Source organism: Monodelphis domestica, chromosome 1 (assembly GCF_027887165.1).
Source record: "Monodelphis domestica isolate mMonDom1 chromosome 1, mMonDom1.pri, whole genome shotgun sequence".
NCBI lineage: Eukaryota > Metazoa > Chordata > Mammalia > Didelphimorphia > Didelphidae > Monodelphis > Monodelphis domestica.
Window position 1 is genome coordinate 310722201 of NC_077227.1, and position 17674 is coordinate 310739874.

The 17674-nt window shown below is 37.6% G+C and overlaps 1 protein-coding gene across 1 annotated transcript in view; it reads left to right on the forward strand.

Annotated features, from left to right (window-relative positions):
• The first annotated feature begins 470 nt into the window (after positions 1-470).
• Positions 471-17674, forward strand: part of FSTL4 (follistatin like 4) — an 857042-nt gene continuing 839838 nt past the window's right edge. Inside the window, exons 1-2 of the mRNA XM_007473404.3 lie at positions 471-772; positions 8393-8528. Of these exons, the coding sequence (XP_007473466.2) occupies positions 8403-8528 (126 nt within the window). The 5' untranslated portion in view covers positions 471-772; positions 8393-8402. The remainder of the gene's footprint in view (positions 773-8392; positions 8529-17674) is intronic.

The following is a 17674-nucleotide window of genomic DNA, read 5'->3' on the forward strand; positions in this document are numbered from 1 at the left end:
TTGTGTGTGTCAGGGAAGTGAGTAGGAAGTCAAGTGAATCGGAAATTTTATGAGGTTTAAGGTTCTGTTGCGGATTTCTGATTTAGGGCGGTACTCCACCCAGGACAGTATAGCACGGGGAAACTATATTCCGGTAACTAATTCTCAATGATATTGTGCCAGTCCAAAGCCCAGACCCAAGTTGAACAGAACCAGAGTGCAGCCAGAGGCGCAAACGCCGGAGACCAGTGGGCAGTGGGCAGCTCCGCTCCTGGAGGGACCCCTGGCCCAGGCACTCTTTCTAAGCTCTCTCATCTAGAGATGCGTCTCTAAAGGGCCGCTTCTGCAATTCCTTTTCTTTTCTAAAAAGACAGGGTTTGAGACAGGGGGATCGGTATCCTCGCTTGCTCTCCCAACCGCAGGACAGCCCCCGAGTACCAGCACCGCGTACAGGTGTCAGCCATTGGGCGGGGCCTGTACACGGTGACGTCACGCAGCTCTGGGCCCGCCAGCAGAAATAGGGCAGCCTTCTAGCAGCGGCAGCAGCGTTTTTCTCTCCGGTCCGCTTTCTGTCAGTCGAGTAGCCAAAGTGAGCACCAGCTGGCTTCTCTCTTTCAGCTATTGTGGGCAACGGGTCGCGGCTCCCTCCCCAGGAGAGGCGAACCACAACAAACCCGACGCGTGCTGGAGGTGGTTCTCTGCTTCCCCCTCTACTCCTCCTTCTTCTCGGTCCCTCCTCCTCTCTCCCTGCTGCACATTCGTCCCGCGGCTCCTCCAGCCCTGGACATTTCAGGTAAGAGGGGCCGCTGTGCGCGCTGCGGCGCAACCTGGCCCAGGATAGCAGGGCTCAGAGCCGGGGCACGAATTTAGGGTTGGGATTTGAAAGTGCGATGGGTTCAGTTAACGCTTTGGTCCTCTGTTCAGAGGATGACCTCCCCGAGTTTGGTGCTCAGGGAGCAAAACCTACAACCGGAGCCAAGTGGAGGCCACCCACAGCCTGAGAGCCTTTTTTCCTGTGAGCACCTTTGCCCTGCTAGGTGTGCGCAGGGGCTGCTAGAGAGGGGGAAAGCAGGTCTGACATGTCAACCTGGCAGTGGAGCTGGGCTTACACTAAAGGGAGACTTGGAGCGGCGCCGGAGTGCTTGAGCGCAGGGGTCTGAAGTCAGAGGAGCCCCGCGCCTGCCTGTCGCAGAGCGGCGGGAGCAGTGCCCTGCAGCACCAGCTGAGCCCAGCGGCGGCTGCAGGAATAGAGATCTTAGCTCCTGTCCGGGGCAGGAGGCTGATCCCGACAGAGTGGGGAGCACTAGCTTCAGGAGATAGGATTTGGCGCTAGTAGCAGCTCCTTTATCTTCTTGGCCTTGGAGGTGCTTTAGGGTTACTCTTTTACTCTTTGGCCAGGGCTCTTGGTTATGGTGGTCCCTTTCTCTTATAACTTCTCTTTGGTTTCTGTTGCTGGCTCAGAGGTAAGCAAAACTGTAAAAAAGTCAGCGTGAGCTCAAGCAGGGCAGGCTCTGACTCTAATCGGGTAACCATCCAACGGAGTTTCCTCTTTAAGACCACCTTGCTGAACCCCAAGGTTCAGCAAAAACCCAAGGTTCAACTCTGGCTTCATAGCTCTTGCAGTCTTTCTTCACCTACTTGAGCTAGACACCCTGCTTGGGCCAACGCGGTGGGTGGTGTAGGGTGAGTAGCTTTGCTACTCAGACTTAAGCGCAGGAAGTTTGACCTTAGAGAATAGAGATTATGTTCACCAAACCACGTATCCTAAGAAACGTCCAGAAATGTTCCCAAACCCTTTCTGAGCAGTCCACATTAGAGTTCAGCCTAAATGTGAGAGTTATGAACCACACCAGCCTAAGACCTCTCTCCCTAGACACAACCAGCCAGAAATGGACTCGCTCTCAGCAAGTACTAGGATTACACACTGACCCCCCAAACAAACTGTTAATTAGTTCTAGGTACTTTAGGGAAAGAAAGGCAGAAGAATTGAGCAGCAAATACCTATGCTGGGTGAGTGAAAGCTAGCTCTTGAAATGAGCTGTCCAGATACCTGGTGCTGAGATGTATCTGAAGCTAACTTGCCTGCTTTTTGATCCTCTAGATGTCGCTTCTGCTGTGTGTGTGTGTGTGTGTGTGTGTGTGTGTGTGTGTGTGTGTGTGTGTGTGTGTCTGTGGGCGCGCGCGCGCGTGCGTGTATTTTTTTCCCTTCTCCCCTCCTCCCCAACCCCCTTGTGTTACTAAAGCACGAAGCCTGTTGCTTTAAGAAAACTTCAAAAATGACCAAAGTTCTTTTTTTTTTTTTTTGCTTCTCGTACACGACTAAATTTTGTATAAACACTCTATAGTTAAGTCTCCTTCATGAAAAGGGGTCTCTTACATCTTTGGTCTTAGAATTCTAGAATTTTTTAAAAGCTAAAAGCGATCTTAGATATCACTGAATAGAAAGCAAGAATGATGAAAGAGTGCTGGATCTAAAGTCAATAAGAAATTCAAGTATAAATATTTCCTCTAAGCCTTAATAGCTATGTGATCCAGCAGGTCAGTTAATTTCTCTGAGCCTCAGTTTCTCATGACCTGAAATGGGAGATAATAATTTTATAATACTTTTGACATAGGATTGTTATGAAGATGAAATGAAATAATCTGAATAAAGTATCTTGCAAACCTTAATGTAATGTATAAATGTAAAGTAATAGGACGATGAACTTGGACACAGAGGGTACAAGGGACATTCTCAAGATTGAAGAGTTGTGGTTTTTTATAGGTGACATGATATGATGGAAAGACAACATGATATAATTTAGAAAATCTGTGAATTACTAGGGGGTGGGACATTGGGGAAGTCATCTACTCTCAGCAGGCATAAATTTATTTTTCTTCAAAATGACTTATTGACTTAGTTTTGTGATCTTTAAGTTCTTTGTTTAATTATTTTAAATTTCTTTCCAGTTCTAAATTCTATAAACTTTCTTGAGAGATGACATTGATAACAATCCCAGCCATCTTGTGTTTGACACCCCCACCCCCCATTCTATCTCATTGAGCTTTTAAGATGACTTTGAGTGAGCTAGTGTAATGAACTGGTTAGACTTTTCTTTTTATGCAGATGGGGGAGGGGCTATCTCTAAAACTTCTTTTGATCCTCATAATTCCCTTATAAGGTGAGCAAAAAAGGGATTGCCATCTCATTATAGATGGAAGAAAATGAAAGTGTAGAAATGACTTACCCAGTTTGTGGTAGCCACAAGTCATCTGATTCCAGGTTGTCTCTACTAGACAATCTCTTCTTGCTTTCCTTTCCATTTCTTCTTAAAAATAATAAAACTTAAGACTGATCTGTCTACTTGATGTATCTATGGTTTCTGGATACCCTTTTACTGGTGTTGAATGAACCTTTCCTCAATTATTAATCTTGACAAATTGTTTGTGGGTGAGGGGGTAGGGGTATTTCATGTTTTCCATAACTCCTCCATAGAGCATTCACCCTATGTGCTTGAGGATTCACATTTGTTCTTATAGGAAAATGGGGTTACCCAAAAAGGAAGGCAAGAAAATGCTGACTAGGCAAAATATCTTTAAACTGCTTATGTAAGACACTTAGCGGTGGGTTGTTTTGGGGCTATTGAAAATTTATGCCACTATCCTAAATCCTTTTTACTTTAATTTATATAACCAACTTTGCCTCAGAGGAATAGAATATTTCTGGATATCATTTCTACAATTCATCTTGGATTGGGAGAAGCTTTTACATTTTTTCTATGGATCTGATCAGAGAGAGTGTATTTGGATTGAAAAAAATATTGTAATCACTTGTCATTGCTTTCTGATTTTCATCTAAAGAAGGAAGAACTTCATTTTGGTCTTTTTACAAAAATCTCTTACAAAGATCATAAGGAATAAAGTAAACAAATTATTCTTGTTGAGGCAGGCAAGGAATCAAAATCTCTAGATTCAGAAGGCCAATGATATAGAACTTGGGAGGAGCCTCTTGTTTGTCCAAATGCCCAAAGTCATAAATACCTATTAAATATTAAATGAAAGGCTTAAAATAAAGTCCTCTTAACTCGCTCCTCTGAGCTACCTGGTTTTTCAATGTGAAGATGAGATTCAGAAATATGGTAACTTATTTCAATTGTTTTTTGTATTTTAATTGTATTTTAATTTAAACCAAAAGCAGTTGGAAAAGGGAGACAAACTGAAAGTTATTCTCAAGATGTGTAGATGGGGTGGACCCCCCTCTCCATGGTGTAACTTCAATGTAATTGGAATGTCATAGACTTAAATATTATGCATAGAATCATTTAGGCACCTCATTTATCAAATGTTGGAAGTATTAATCAAAGATTGAGTAGATAATTACTAGGAAATGCAATTTAACTTCATTATGGTTTGCTGCAAGGTTAGCTTGAAACTCTTGCCATGCTTAATTTCTTTGGGCTGGTATAATCATTAGAAACTTCCTGTGAAGACTGCAGGAGGGAGCTAGGGGGTCAATGTTAGGGATTTTTATAACCCAAATATTCCTCTTTCTCTTTCTTCCTAAATAAAAATAAAAGTTGCCAGGCAGCTCATCAAGATGGTGAGTGAGCATCCAATTTTCACATTTCTGAGATGACTGAGAAATAGAGCAAATAAATAGAGTGAATGGAGTCTATTTGGACTAACCTTAAGCAATCTTAGCTGATTTGAGGGCATATGATGGTGTCAAACTGATAAACAGAGTTCTAAGAATATAACTTTATTCTCAGGAGCAAGTAAATGAAGTTTCAAATGGAACTCTTAAAATCATTACTAGTGTTGTGATATCATAAAAAAGCATTGTATTTTGAGCCAGATAACATAGGTTTTATTCCTGGTCTTGCTTCTCTGGCCTTAATCATTCCTCTTCTTTCCTGGGTCATAAGCAAAATAGGGGGATAGAATCTAGAGGTCTCTTACAACTCTAAAGCCTATGCAAATCTAGTTACCTTGAGTCAAGATGTGGTAGTTGGTGGCCTATTTACATGTCAGGAGCAAATCTTTCAATTAGGTCTTACTCTTCCTGACCCCATTTGGTGTTTTCTTGGCAAAGATTTTGGATTGGTCTACTATTTCTTTCTCCAGCTCATTCTATAGATAGTGAGACAAACTGGGTTAAGTGACTTGTTTGCCCCTAGAGTCATACATAGTGTCTAAGGCCACATTTGATACCTAATTGCTTTGAAAAATCAGAAGTAGAGAATAGTAATATCTTTGACTTTTTAATATAAACTCCTTGAAGGAAAGGATAATTTCTTTTTGGACTATGTGTTGCCAGCACCAAGAACAATATCCAATAGGTACTCAATACATATTTTGTTATGTTTGGATATTTGTTGGTAGAGTTGTTGGTATACCTAATTCTTATCCACAAAGAAGGGACTCAGGGTAGACAGAAGGACCATTTTTAAACTAATTTTTTAGTTACTCTTTGACCTCAGTTGAAAGCCCCTCCTTAGCTCAATATTAAATTTAAAAATGAAGTACTATTTGAAAAATTGCTATAGAGCACTCTGGGAGATGATCATCCTCAAATATCAAGTGACAATTTTTTTATGGTTTTATGGTTTGAGAACTTTATAATTGTCTATAAGAAGAAGGAACTATAAGTATTCAATGACAGAAAATAATTCTGCCTATCACCAAATTTATTTATAATATGTAATATATAGTAGGGCTTAACAGTATCTTTAAAATCCAAATTACTTTTATCAGATGTTCTAAGTAGTAAGAGAGTATATGAAATATGATCAATGGTAGACTGTAGCAGAAATGTGAGTGTGTTTTTCTCTCTGAAGGTTAGAGGTACTTAAAAGATGAATGGATGTCTCCTGCTAACTGTGAAACTATTTGACTTAATATCGTAGATATTTCTTCATCTACATTTGCAGCACGAATAAGTGATGATTAAGGTCAGAAAATCATTCATTAGCATACTTCCTGTCTGGTACACAAGTGTTGTCTCTGTCTAATGTCCTTTCTAGGCTTTGTATTAGACTTGTTGATCAGTTAAAATACTGAGGCAAAATGTCATAATTGGAAGAATATCAAATTCGGAGTTAAGATCTTGGTTCAAATCTCAGTTTTTAACCCTGGATTTACTTCCTCGTTTTTCCTTTTCAGAATAAGATCTTTCTTAGATGTGAATATCAGGACCCACTTGAACAATAAGTTTTACTGTTCTTTTTCTCTACAAATTACCTTGTGTTTATTTGCCTGTGTATGGTTTAAATGTAGTTTAAAAAAGCAAATTGCTTTTAGAAGGGGTTCTAAGTTGTGTGGAAGTATGCAGGAGGTGATCAATGGCAGTGTGTCTATACTAAATATTGTTAGTTATATAGATATATTATGACATCTAACTATATTAGTATATATACGTTGCCCTTTCAGGACAACTCAGACTTTAAAGCCAATGATTTCTTATTTGTCCTTATGTCCACAGAGGCTAGTACTTTAGCATTATGGTTTTAATTTCATGTAGGGCTTTGCAGAAGTTTCTGGTACAAGGCAGACCTTTAAATCAGGAATGGTAGGTAACTTTATTCTGGGCTGAAAAGGGTGCTTGAAGAAACTTGGAGGCTATAGGGAGTATATAGGTTTTATGGGAACAGTATATAGCATCAACTTAGATATAAAGACCAACCACAGTTGGTAAATGGATCTCTCCTCTGAGCCAGGTCAACTAAATAGTAGTCTGGATTCTGTCACACATGGATAGGGAGATAAAGCTTGGATATACAATTTAATTGATCTAGAGAATTCTAGGATGATCAAGCTTCTCTATCAATGCAGCAACTTCTCTCTATTTTATAGTCAAAGGGAGTTGCCTCTAGAGCTTGGAGAGGTTAAATAACGTCATGGGTTATACAATCAGTAGGTCAAAGTTGGGAGTTGAATCTAGATCTTTGGGGTCTGAGAACAACTCTCTAGCCATTTTGTTATGCAGTCTCATACATATGCCTCATATATGGTAGGCATTTTGAAATGATCACTTTAAACTGAAATGAAAAAAATAGAAAAACCTCTTAGCTTTATTAACAAAGAAGCAGAACAAAAGTTTGACACATACCTAAGAAATACCTTTTTTTCTTTGCTGGGCACTGAGGTAGCTACGGTTGAAGTAAAGACATGATTCCTTCTTTCATGGAGCTAGGAACAGACAAGAAATAGTTTAGCCTTTAATAAGATCCTGGTTTTTTTATGTGTTATCCAAGGGCATGATTAATTAAGATGCTGGCTTTATCTCATACACATGGTTTCAAACTTTGAATTTGAAATGTTTTGATGCTAATAGTTTATCAGGACTCTACTAATGGGAAGATTTTTTCCTTTTAGCCTCTGTTCTCATGCTCCCATTCCCTGTCTCTTTCAGTATGACATAGTCATCTGAACCTGAGTGTTGAATCTGCTTTATGTTATGGTAATGCTTGCTTAAGAAAAGAGGATGTTATATAATTAGCTTCAGGGAAGGGAGGTTAAATTATTCTTATTGTTATTTTGGGGACAGATTTTTCTGGGAAGGTCATGATTTTAAGGTCTCTCAATATCAGTTGCAGAAAATGGTAGGTTGGAAAATTATCCTTAGATTGTTTTCAGTCATAATTGAGTGATTTTATGTACTTTTAACATGTAAATTTATCTTCAGTATTTTGTCACTTCATATGTGGTTCTTTTTGTACATTTTTATGCCTTTCTCTTTCCAAAGTATTCTCACAATTTTCTTATTCTTTCTTCAGAGTCATCTGGTGACTTAGGTAAAGGCAGATATGATAATCCCTCCTTTATAGCTGATGAAACTGAGGGGAGACCGAGAGATGAAGTAACTTTCCTAAAGTCTCTAAGGTCCTGGATTCCCAGGTTCTTGACATTATATGGTTATAAAATGCATTTTTTTTGTTTTTTTTAAAGCCCCCTTCTTACCTTATCTTATCTTATCTTACCCCCCTCTGACTTTTCCAGTCTTAAACACTTTATTCCCCTCTGAACACTCAATGATCCAGCAACAATGACCTATTCTTCCACCTGGTCTACTTCAGGAATGTCTGTAAAAGGTCTGGAAAGGTCTTTCCTCACCACCTGCCTACTCCTACCCTTACTATTAGTGCCTTCCTTCTGAGTTTACATTCCATCTACGTAATTATTTGCATGTTGTCCTGTTTTTTGGAATATAAGATTCTGAAGGGTAGGCAATCATGTTTTTCATGTGTGTGTGTGCATGTATTCCCAGGTGAATAGCATGGTACCTGACACATAGGAAGTTCCTAAGGAATGCTTTTCAACTTGGCAATTATGGTTTTGTTATTATTACTAATTGAAGCTACAATATGATCACAGTAGGTAATCTGTGTCCCTTTTTTCAAGTAGCATGACTTGACTGCTGTCTTATTCTTCACAGACTCAAGATAATGAAATCAAGAAATTTTGGGTCGTTCTTCTTGCTGCTTGAGATTTATTTGTCAACCACTCTGGGATGGATACATTCAGAAACAAGCAGAAGTGTTCCCTCAGACATGGGAGGGCTGCAAAAAAAGGTATCTTGACTTGGTTGTTTATTGAGAATATTTCAGATTCTGAATTCTTTCCAATGCTAACTCTCAAGTAATGTCTCTTTAGAATTGAGAGTAAATGGCAAGGTGAATTTTAAAGTTTACTTATCATCTTTTCTTTAAGAAGTGGGAGGCAGGATGGTTTGGAAGAGCAAGCATTTTAGGATAAATCTTCTAGGCTTTCTCTGAACCACTTCTGAACCCTCAAAATCCTAAAGATTTTCTCCTTATTTTTACTCCAAACGACAACTTGCATTAACTAGTCTCTTTTCTTTGCAAAGATAACACAATGACTGACTTTATTAATGTCAAAAAAGCCTGGAAAATTTAGATTAATTAGAGAAACAATTTGAATTAGTGATGTCATTATCTTTGTAGTACTTAATTTTTTTTAATCCTTACCTTCTGTCTTGGAATCAATACTAAGTAACAGTTCCTGAGCAGAAGAGCAGCAAGAGCTAGACAATTAAGCTTAAGTGACTTGCCCAGAGTCCCAGCTGGAAAGTATCTAAGGCCAGATTAAACCCAGGACCTTCTGTCTCCAGGCCTGGCTCCCTATCCACTGAGCAACCTCACTCTCTTGTATTTCTTTTTAAAAAATGGATATTCACTAAAAAGAAATAACAAGAACTGATTTAGATCTGACTTCAAACCCAACCTCATGCATTTACTTAGTCATGTGTCCTTTGGCAAGTCACTTAACCTCTGTCTCCTTTAGTTTTCTCAATGTTAAATGGGAATAATAAAAGCATCCAACTCACAGATTTGTTTTGAAGATCAGATTAGATAATATTTAAGCACGTAGCACAATACCGAGTGTTGTACTAGTAGTAGTAGTAGTCTCTCAGTAACCGAGAGTGACGATTGTCTTTGTGAGTTTTGCACAAAGACACTTGTGCGTGAAGGAGATTTAAGTGGAAAAGTCCATGCACAGAGACAGTCCCACTCTCTCGGCGTTGGAAGCCTGGGTCCAGTGGCACGAAAAGTTGTTACACCTGGAGACTTCCTCAGCCGCATTGGATGGCTGTGTTGTCTTTTGTGCTCCAACACGCCCTAAGCACTCCACAGTGCTTTGCTGCATCGCCTTCTCAGCCGTTGACCCTTCTTATTGGTTTCTTCTGTCTGTTCAGCTGAAGCAGTCTTCACATGCTGGGTGAGCAAGGCCCTGGTTCACCAGGGTTCGACGACCCGATGGCTACCCTCACAAGGTTTGGCCTCCTGTCGAAGCTGTTGCCCGGGCTGTGGCCACTGCTAGTAGCTACTAGGAGCCACAAGTGAGAGCTGAGTGTCAGGTGGGGGTCAGAGGCTGGAGAGCTGCCCTAGAAGGACATGACAAGTCCTCCATACCAGAGATACTACCCCTCCCTGAACACCCCCTACACCCCGCCCAGAGAATTACAAGGTATGAAATAACCTTGTTAAGTAGTGAAAACATTACCTTGAAACGCTGTACAACCCTTAACCCTGCCACCTTGTTTCCAGATTTACCAACCTCAGGAGAACCATTACACAGTTGTGAAACATTAGTGTCCATGGCAGAAAAGCCATTGTTATGAAATCTATCTGTAGATATTCAAAAGGTGTGTAAGTCAGAGGACGCCCACCAAAGGCTTTTCCACAGAATGCATGTTGGTCATATGCTCAACACATAGAGCAGGCTGAACACACTTTAGTGGCTATAGTAGTTATACCAGTGGCTAGCCATACTCTCTTAACAGAGTCCACAATGCCCTGGGTTCCAAAATGACCATTCTTATGAATAGATTGACAAATTTGATGATAGAAATGTCTAGGGAGTAGGGGTTTTCCTTCAGATGATACCCATACTCCATTGATCTGTTTTGCTTTGAATTTTTGTTTCCATTTTTCCACTTCATTTTCATTACAGGAAAGTGATCAATTTAAATCATCAGTTGTGGCTAATGTTAAAATTAATTCAGGTCCTTCTATGGCTAAATGTGTACATTTACAATAAATGTTCAATGAAACTTCAGTTCAATCAACCATATCCAAAGTTCATTCTTGATCTTCTTGATGTAGTGTGGATTTTCCAGCATCTTTCTGCAACAGTTCATTCTCTGGATTTAGGAGTTAGCAAGCTTCTTCCTTGAAGATCTTTTCTTGAACAAAATCGAAATCTTGGAATTTTATAAAAATACAATCTCAAACAAAAAATCAGAAATCTTGGATTTTAAATTAAAATACAATCCCCCCTGAAGTAGGTGTTAAAAAACACCCAGTTCAGCTCAGGATGCATTGTTGAGTTATGGGGGTGTTTGAGTCAATTATCAAAAGAAGAGAAAAACAAAACCAAAAATATAAGGGAAAAAATTCAAAATAGGCCCTGGGATAGGTCCAATTTAAAGTACTTTCTATCCCACAAGTCTGTAGGACAGAATGCAGTAAAATTTCTCTTACCCATTTGAAGACAAGACTATGGGAAGTTGCCATACTATAAGAAGAAAAAGAACTAGAATTCTATTTTGATAGGGAAGTGTCATTCCCTCCTCTGATTTTGACATTCTCAGGGATATAGGGAGCCAGCATGATAGTCAAATTTTGTACTCAAATGAGTACTTCACAAAGACTGTAGATACAAGGAAGTCCTATGACTTAACATATGTCAAGCGTCACAACCTTGAATCCACATTAGTATTTCATGTGTGCTCTTTCTGGCACTATTCAGGTTAAGTCTGTGCTCCTTTTTATCCCGTTTCCTGGAATCAGACACAAACATTAATCACAGTCCCATAACATTTTTCAATAAATGGCAGGTTCCCATAGTTTAAAGCTTTTGGGTATGCATTGATATTATACCAAGAATATATATAAGTATATATTAAACTTGTATTACTGCAGAAAAAATAGTAGTTATATGTACCTTTAGTACAAGAAGTGAGAAAAAATAAAAACATCAAATATTATAATCAAAATGAAAGAAAATCAATCAGAAAAAAAGGAAAAATTCAATATGTTCTTGAAAACCATCATCCACTTGTCAATGGATTATTATCTCCAATGCATATGATAGGGTACAGTCAATCAGTCTCAACAGAAGATGCTTTCTTCACATGTGAGCAATGAATCCAGGAATCTTTCTCTCCAACCTTTATAGATGTTTGAGTAGTTAATAATATTTGGAATGGTCCTTCCCACAAAGACTGGGTTGCTCCAGTATGTTTGAAATTCCTAATATACACTTTGTCTCCTGGGTTCAGGTCATGAGGAGAAAAGGCTAGTGGTCTGGCTTGTACTGCAGCTCCGGATTCATGAAGTTCATGTAGTTTGTGCTGTTATTCCTGTATATAGGAAGCAATGGTAGTATCTCCCCCCTAATACTGATGTATATGCAAGGGAAAAAGGTTTAGCCTGTATAGGCGGATGTCCAAAAAGCATCTCAAATGGTGAGATGTGTAGCTCTCCTCCAGGCCTGCTTCTGAGATAAAATAGGGCTAGAGGAAGAATTTCAGGCCATTTTAAAAGTGTCTCTGTGCATAATTTTCCAGTCATTGTCTTAAGTTCTTTGTTCATCCTTTCCACATGGCCTGAGCTCTGAGGATCATATGGAACATGGAATTTGGGATTTATTCCCAAGCAAGAATATATCTGGTTTAGGACAGAATCAGTAAAATGACTTCCTCTATCTGAATCAACACCTGCTGGCAGTCCAAAGAGAGGAATAATTTCTTTTAAAAGTACTTTAGCAACAAAATCCGTTGTGGCTCAGGTCGCAGGAAATGCTTCCAGCCTTCTGGTCACTTGATCTACAATGACTAGACAAAATCTATAACCAAGAGTATTATAGGTGCTAAATAAATACTTATTTCCTGTCTAATCAAATTAGAGACCCTCTAAAGAACATGCTTTAATAAATATGTAAAGTCATTAATAAACTTATAAATGTAATTGTTTCTGAAGCTTGAAAAGTTTATTCAAGTATTTAAACCTCCACTGAAATGACTTTTTACTGGGACTCTTTCTCTTTTCCAAATCTTTATGTCCTGGGAATCTCAAATTTGTAAGTTAAATTTCATTGATGTGGAATTTACAAAAGTATATGATGAGAGGTATCATGGTCTAATGAACAGAGAGATCTAACCTAAGTCAAGAAAATCTGAATGCAAGCTCTGTTTCTGACCCCTACTGAGTGACCCTGGCCAAGTCATTTACTTCTTAGTACTTCAGGCAATTCTTAAGACTATAAGTTGCCAAGTAGCTGTCAATCTACCCACTTGGAATTCATTCATACCAGCAAAATTGCAGGTCCAGATTTAAAAATTAGTTACCATTTCTAAAAATTGCAATTTAATGTTCATTTATCTATGTCAATGACTTTGGTATTTGTGTTTTTTTCACGTGGAACACAAATAAAAATTGACTCATTCCTGGGGAAGAGTTAGAAATGAAATGGTTAGATCAGAAAGATACCTCTCAGGGCAAGCTTTAGGGAATACCAACTCACTAGAACCTGGATTTTTTACAACCTTAGTCCTCTGACAAATCAAATACTAAGGACAACCTCCTTGCCTCTATAATAGAAACTATATCAATCCACATTAAATAAATGTTTTTTCCCTTACCACAATAGGCGGCAGGATCATTGAATTGTTTTATAAAAAGCAATGATTCCTCATTCCTTATTACTTAATTGTAATTTAATCCTGAATGTACAAGCCTTAATCTTTGGGGAGCTTCAGGAATAATTTAATGCATACCTTCCCTGTTGAAGTTAGCATTAAATGTCTTTGTAGTGACAGTATGATTAAATAGAAATACTGTGCCTTCCATTTAACTCCATGCATGGTACTTATTTAAAACTCTTTTGTAAGAATCTAGAACAATGGCTTTTAAGAATTATAGCTCTCTCCTCCCACTCCTCCCATCACTATGCTCACATGGCTTATGACCTTCACTCATAGGCTATTAAAATCATTCATGTTTAGTGTGTAATAGTAAAATAACAACCATAAATCTTTTCCCTGTAGGGTCCTATTCATGCCTTATATTTAATTAAAACATCAAGGCAGAGTTTGTCAGACATTAACCCCAGGAACGAACTGTAGGCAAGTTAATATTGTATGGTTCTTTTATTTTCTAAATTACTATTAATGTTTTGTATCCTGAAAAGAAAGTGAGGATAACTGTCCATATGAATGAAGAATTTAATCAAATTCTTATTTTAAAGGTAGCATGATGATCCCATGGAAAGATTACTGGATTGGGGGTAAGAAGGGAGTCTAGTACCATGGAAACAATATTGTAGAGTAAAAAAACTTGCTCTTGAGCAAATCATTTTATCTCTTAGGGAATATTTTCTTGATTATGCTTTTTTTTTGGTCTTGTATGATTACATAATCTTATTTCTCTGAATATAGTTCTCAGGATGTGTCCTTATCATTTTCATTGTTTATTTCATGGGAAGATTTTGAAAACAAATCACTTCTGAACTGGCGACTGAGAGCTTTGGCACATACTACCATGAAGATTTTATTTTCAATTTATGAAAGTGTTCCTTTTTTTGAATACTGATAATTAACCATTCTTTTCTCAAAAGCTTTGCTTCAGCTAAACTAGTCAACTCACAATTTTTCACACATCTTGTAAATTCCTGCTTTTGTGGATGCTTTCAAGCTCCATATGGATTCCCTCTCCCACTTCCTTTTCCTATCTTTATCTTACCATTTATGTTAAAATCTGAGCACAATGCCCATATTTTCCATTTAGGTAATAAAGGTAAAAATCATCTCTTCGTATCCCCTATGGCTTTAAGCCATACTGATGGACCCTTCCTCTTAACACTTTTAACTCTTATGACCTATACTATTCATTCAGAATATTTTTCCATGGTTACATGATTCACAATTTCCCCCATCCCTCTCCACTCCCCCCTCCCTGAGGTGACAAGCAATTCCTCTGGGTTATGCATGTATCATTGTTCAAAATCTATTTCTATATTATTCATATTTGCAATAGAGTGATCTTTTAACACCAAAACTCCAATCATATTCCCATTGAACCACATCATCAATCTTATGTTTTCCTTCTACTCCCACAGTTCTTTCTCTGGATGTGGATGGTGTTCTTCCTCATAAGTTCCCCTGGATTGTCCTGGGTCATTGTAGAGCAGCTAGTAGAAAAGTCCATTACATTCAATTGTGTATCAGTCTCTGTGTACAATGTTTTCCTGGTTCTATTCCTTTCATTTTGCTTCAATTCCTGTAGGTCTTTGTAGTTCATATAGAAATCCTCCAGTTTATTATTCCTTTTAACACAATAGTATTCCATCACCAACACATACCCCAATTTGTTCAACACTTCCACAATCTTTGGATACCCCCTCATTTTCCATTTTTTTTTTGCCACTACAAAGAGTGCAGGTATAAATATTTTTGTACAGGTATTTTTTCTTATCTCTTTGGAGTATAAACCCAACAGTGGTATGACTGGATGAAAGGGCAGGTAGCCTTTTATAGCCCTTTATGCATCATTCCAAATTGCCCTCCAGAATGGTTGGATTAATTCACAACTCTACCAGCAGTGTATTTAGTGTACTGATTTTGCCACATCCCCTCCAACATTTATTACTTTCCTTTGCTGTCATATTGACCAATCTGCTAGGTATGAAGTGGTATCTCAAGGTTGTTTTGATTTTCATTTCTCTAATTATAAGAGATTTATTTTTTCATGTGATTATTAATAGTTTTGATTTCTTCATGTGAAAACTGCTTATTCATGTCCCTTGTCCATTTATCAATTGGCTAATGGCTTTTTTTGTATAGTTGAATTATTTCCTTATATATTTGGGAGATTAAACCTTTGTCAGAGTTTTGTTAGAAAAGTGTTCTCCCAGTTTGTTGCTTTCCTTCTAATTTTGGTCACGTTGGTTTTGTTTGTATAAACCCTTTTTCATTTGATGTAATCAAAGCCATTCTTTTTACATTTTGTAACATTCCCTATCTCTTGCTTGGTCTTAAATTCCTTCCTTTTCCACAGATCTGACTATTCTATGTTCACCTAATTTATTTATGATTTCACTCTTTATCCTTGCCATTTTACCCATTTTGAATTTATCTTGATATAGGGTGTAAGATATTGATCTAAACATATTTTTTCCATACTGTTTTCCAACTTTACTAGCAGTTTTTGTCAAATAGTGAGTTCTTGTCCCCAAAGCTGGGATCTTTGGGTTTATCGAATACTAGCTTGCTGAGGTTATTTACCCCTAGTCTATTCCATTTATCTACCCTTCTGTCTCTTAGTCAGTACCATATTGTTTTGATGACCATTGCTTTATAGTACAGTTTAAGAACTGGTACTGCTTGGCCCCCATCCTTCACATTTTTTTCCATTATTTTCCTTGATGTTCTTGATCTTCTGTTCATATCTCTACTGCTCTTAATCAGGAGGTGATTGTCTCCTGTACCACTCAAATGGAAGTTAAAGAATATATTGAATGGTTTTTTTAAACCAATTTTATTTTACTAATTACATGTAACAATTTTCTACACATTTTCTGAAGTTATATGATCTAAATAATCTTCCTCCCTCCCTTCCCTTTCCTAGATTATACATATATTATCATGGAAAACATTTCCATGTTATTCATATTTGTAAGAGAATAGTCATATAAAACCAAAATTCCCAAATACAAATACAAATAAATTGAAGAATTGTATGCTTTGATCTGTATTCTCACTCCAACAGTTCTAATCAATAGTTATTAAGAACCAATATCCCACCAATTTGTAGTGTGCCTCCCCATTATGGCAGAAACTTCCTAATGCACAACTTAACTAATGTAATAAGGATTATTGATCCTTAGAGATTATTGATATTTCTAATGCCTGTGTCCTGAGTTGACAGGCTGTTGTTTTGACTGTTGAAAAAGATGGCTTCTCTAAACAATACCTAAAGAATTCCGGCTCAGGACAGTTATATAAAATATATTTGTTGTTGGTATAAAAAATTTAGAAGAAGGGACAGTAAAAGAAAAACAGGTAGAAAGGTATTTCTTATAATTATGAGGATCACTATTCTAATAAATCTTACTATAACCACTTGTCCACAAGAACTATCTTCTCATTCAACTAAGTCAAAGCTAACCTCTCTTCCTATTCTATCTAAAACCCCCAAATCCTTACCTATCTATCCTAATCTAATTATAAACTTATAAACAAGAAGAATAAGTCATTTCTCTTTCCTGCTGCTCAAATGTGATTTCCAGTTGGTCAGAGATTCCACTGCCTTCTCCACTCAACAGGTCAGACTTTACTGCCACCTATTGGAGCAGTCACAGGTACAGCACCCAACAAACTCCTCTGGCCAGATGAGATGGGTTATTCTCAGGATGTAAATTTACCGAGATTTTCCAAACTTGCAGAGCCACTCTCTTTGGATCACCTTTCTTGTTTAAGTAAGACCAAAGAGTGAGCAGTTAGATCTAACTGCCTTTCTCAAAGCTCTTTGAGAAAATCCTCTCCCATCAATCCCTGAAATTCCATTCAGATTTAAAGAAACCCAATTAATCTCTCTTATGTATCTATCAATAATCACACTACTTAACTCTATTTCCTAATGAACTCTTAATTAACGAATGAATATTTCTCTACACTAGGGGATGTGAAAATAACAATATAATTAAATAATAAGGAACCATCCTTTTTAATTGAATAATTCTATGATCCTTCTAAAGTCCTATGTTAAGAAACACATTAATTTTACACAGATCGTCTTCATTTTACTATGTTGCTGCCCTTAAAGAAAGCATATATCAATACATTGGCTCTCTAGTGGCTCTCTAGTGGAGCAATCATGAAACATTCTTTTCTACTTCCTGATCAAAAAGTGATGGATTCAGGGTGCACAATGAACCTACACATATTTTTTTAAGATCAGCTAGTGAGAGAATTGGTTTTGCTTGAATTAGCATATATATTACAAGGGATTTCTTTTTCTTTTGCCAATTTTGGTGGAATAGAAAAATACATTTATATTAGTCAAAAAAAGTTTAATATAAAAGAAAAAATAAGAAGAGAACAATATTTGTTTTTAATAATATTCTTTAAATCCTTTGTTTTAAATGAAGTTGTTTTTATTGCATTTTAAACACCATTATTGTTTCATTGCATTCC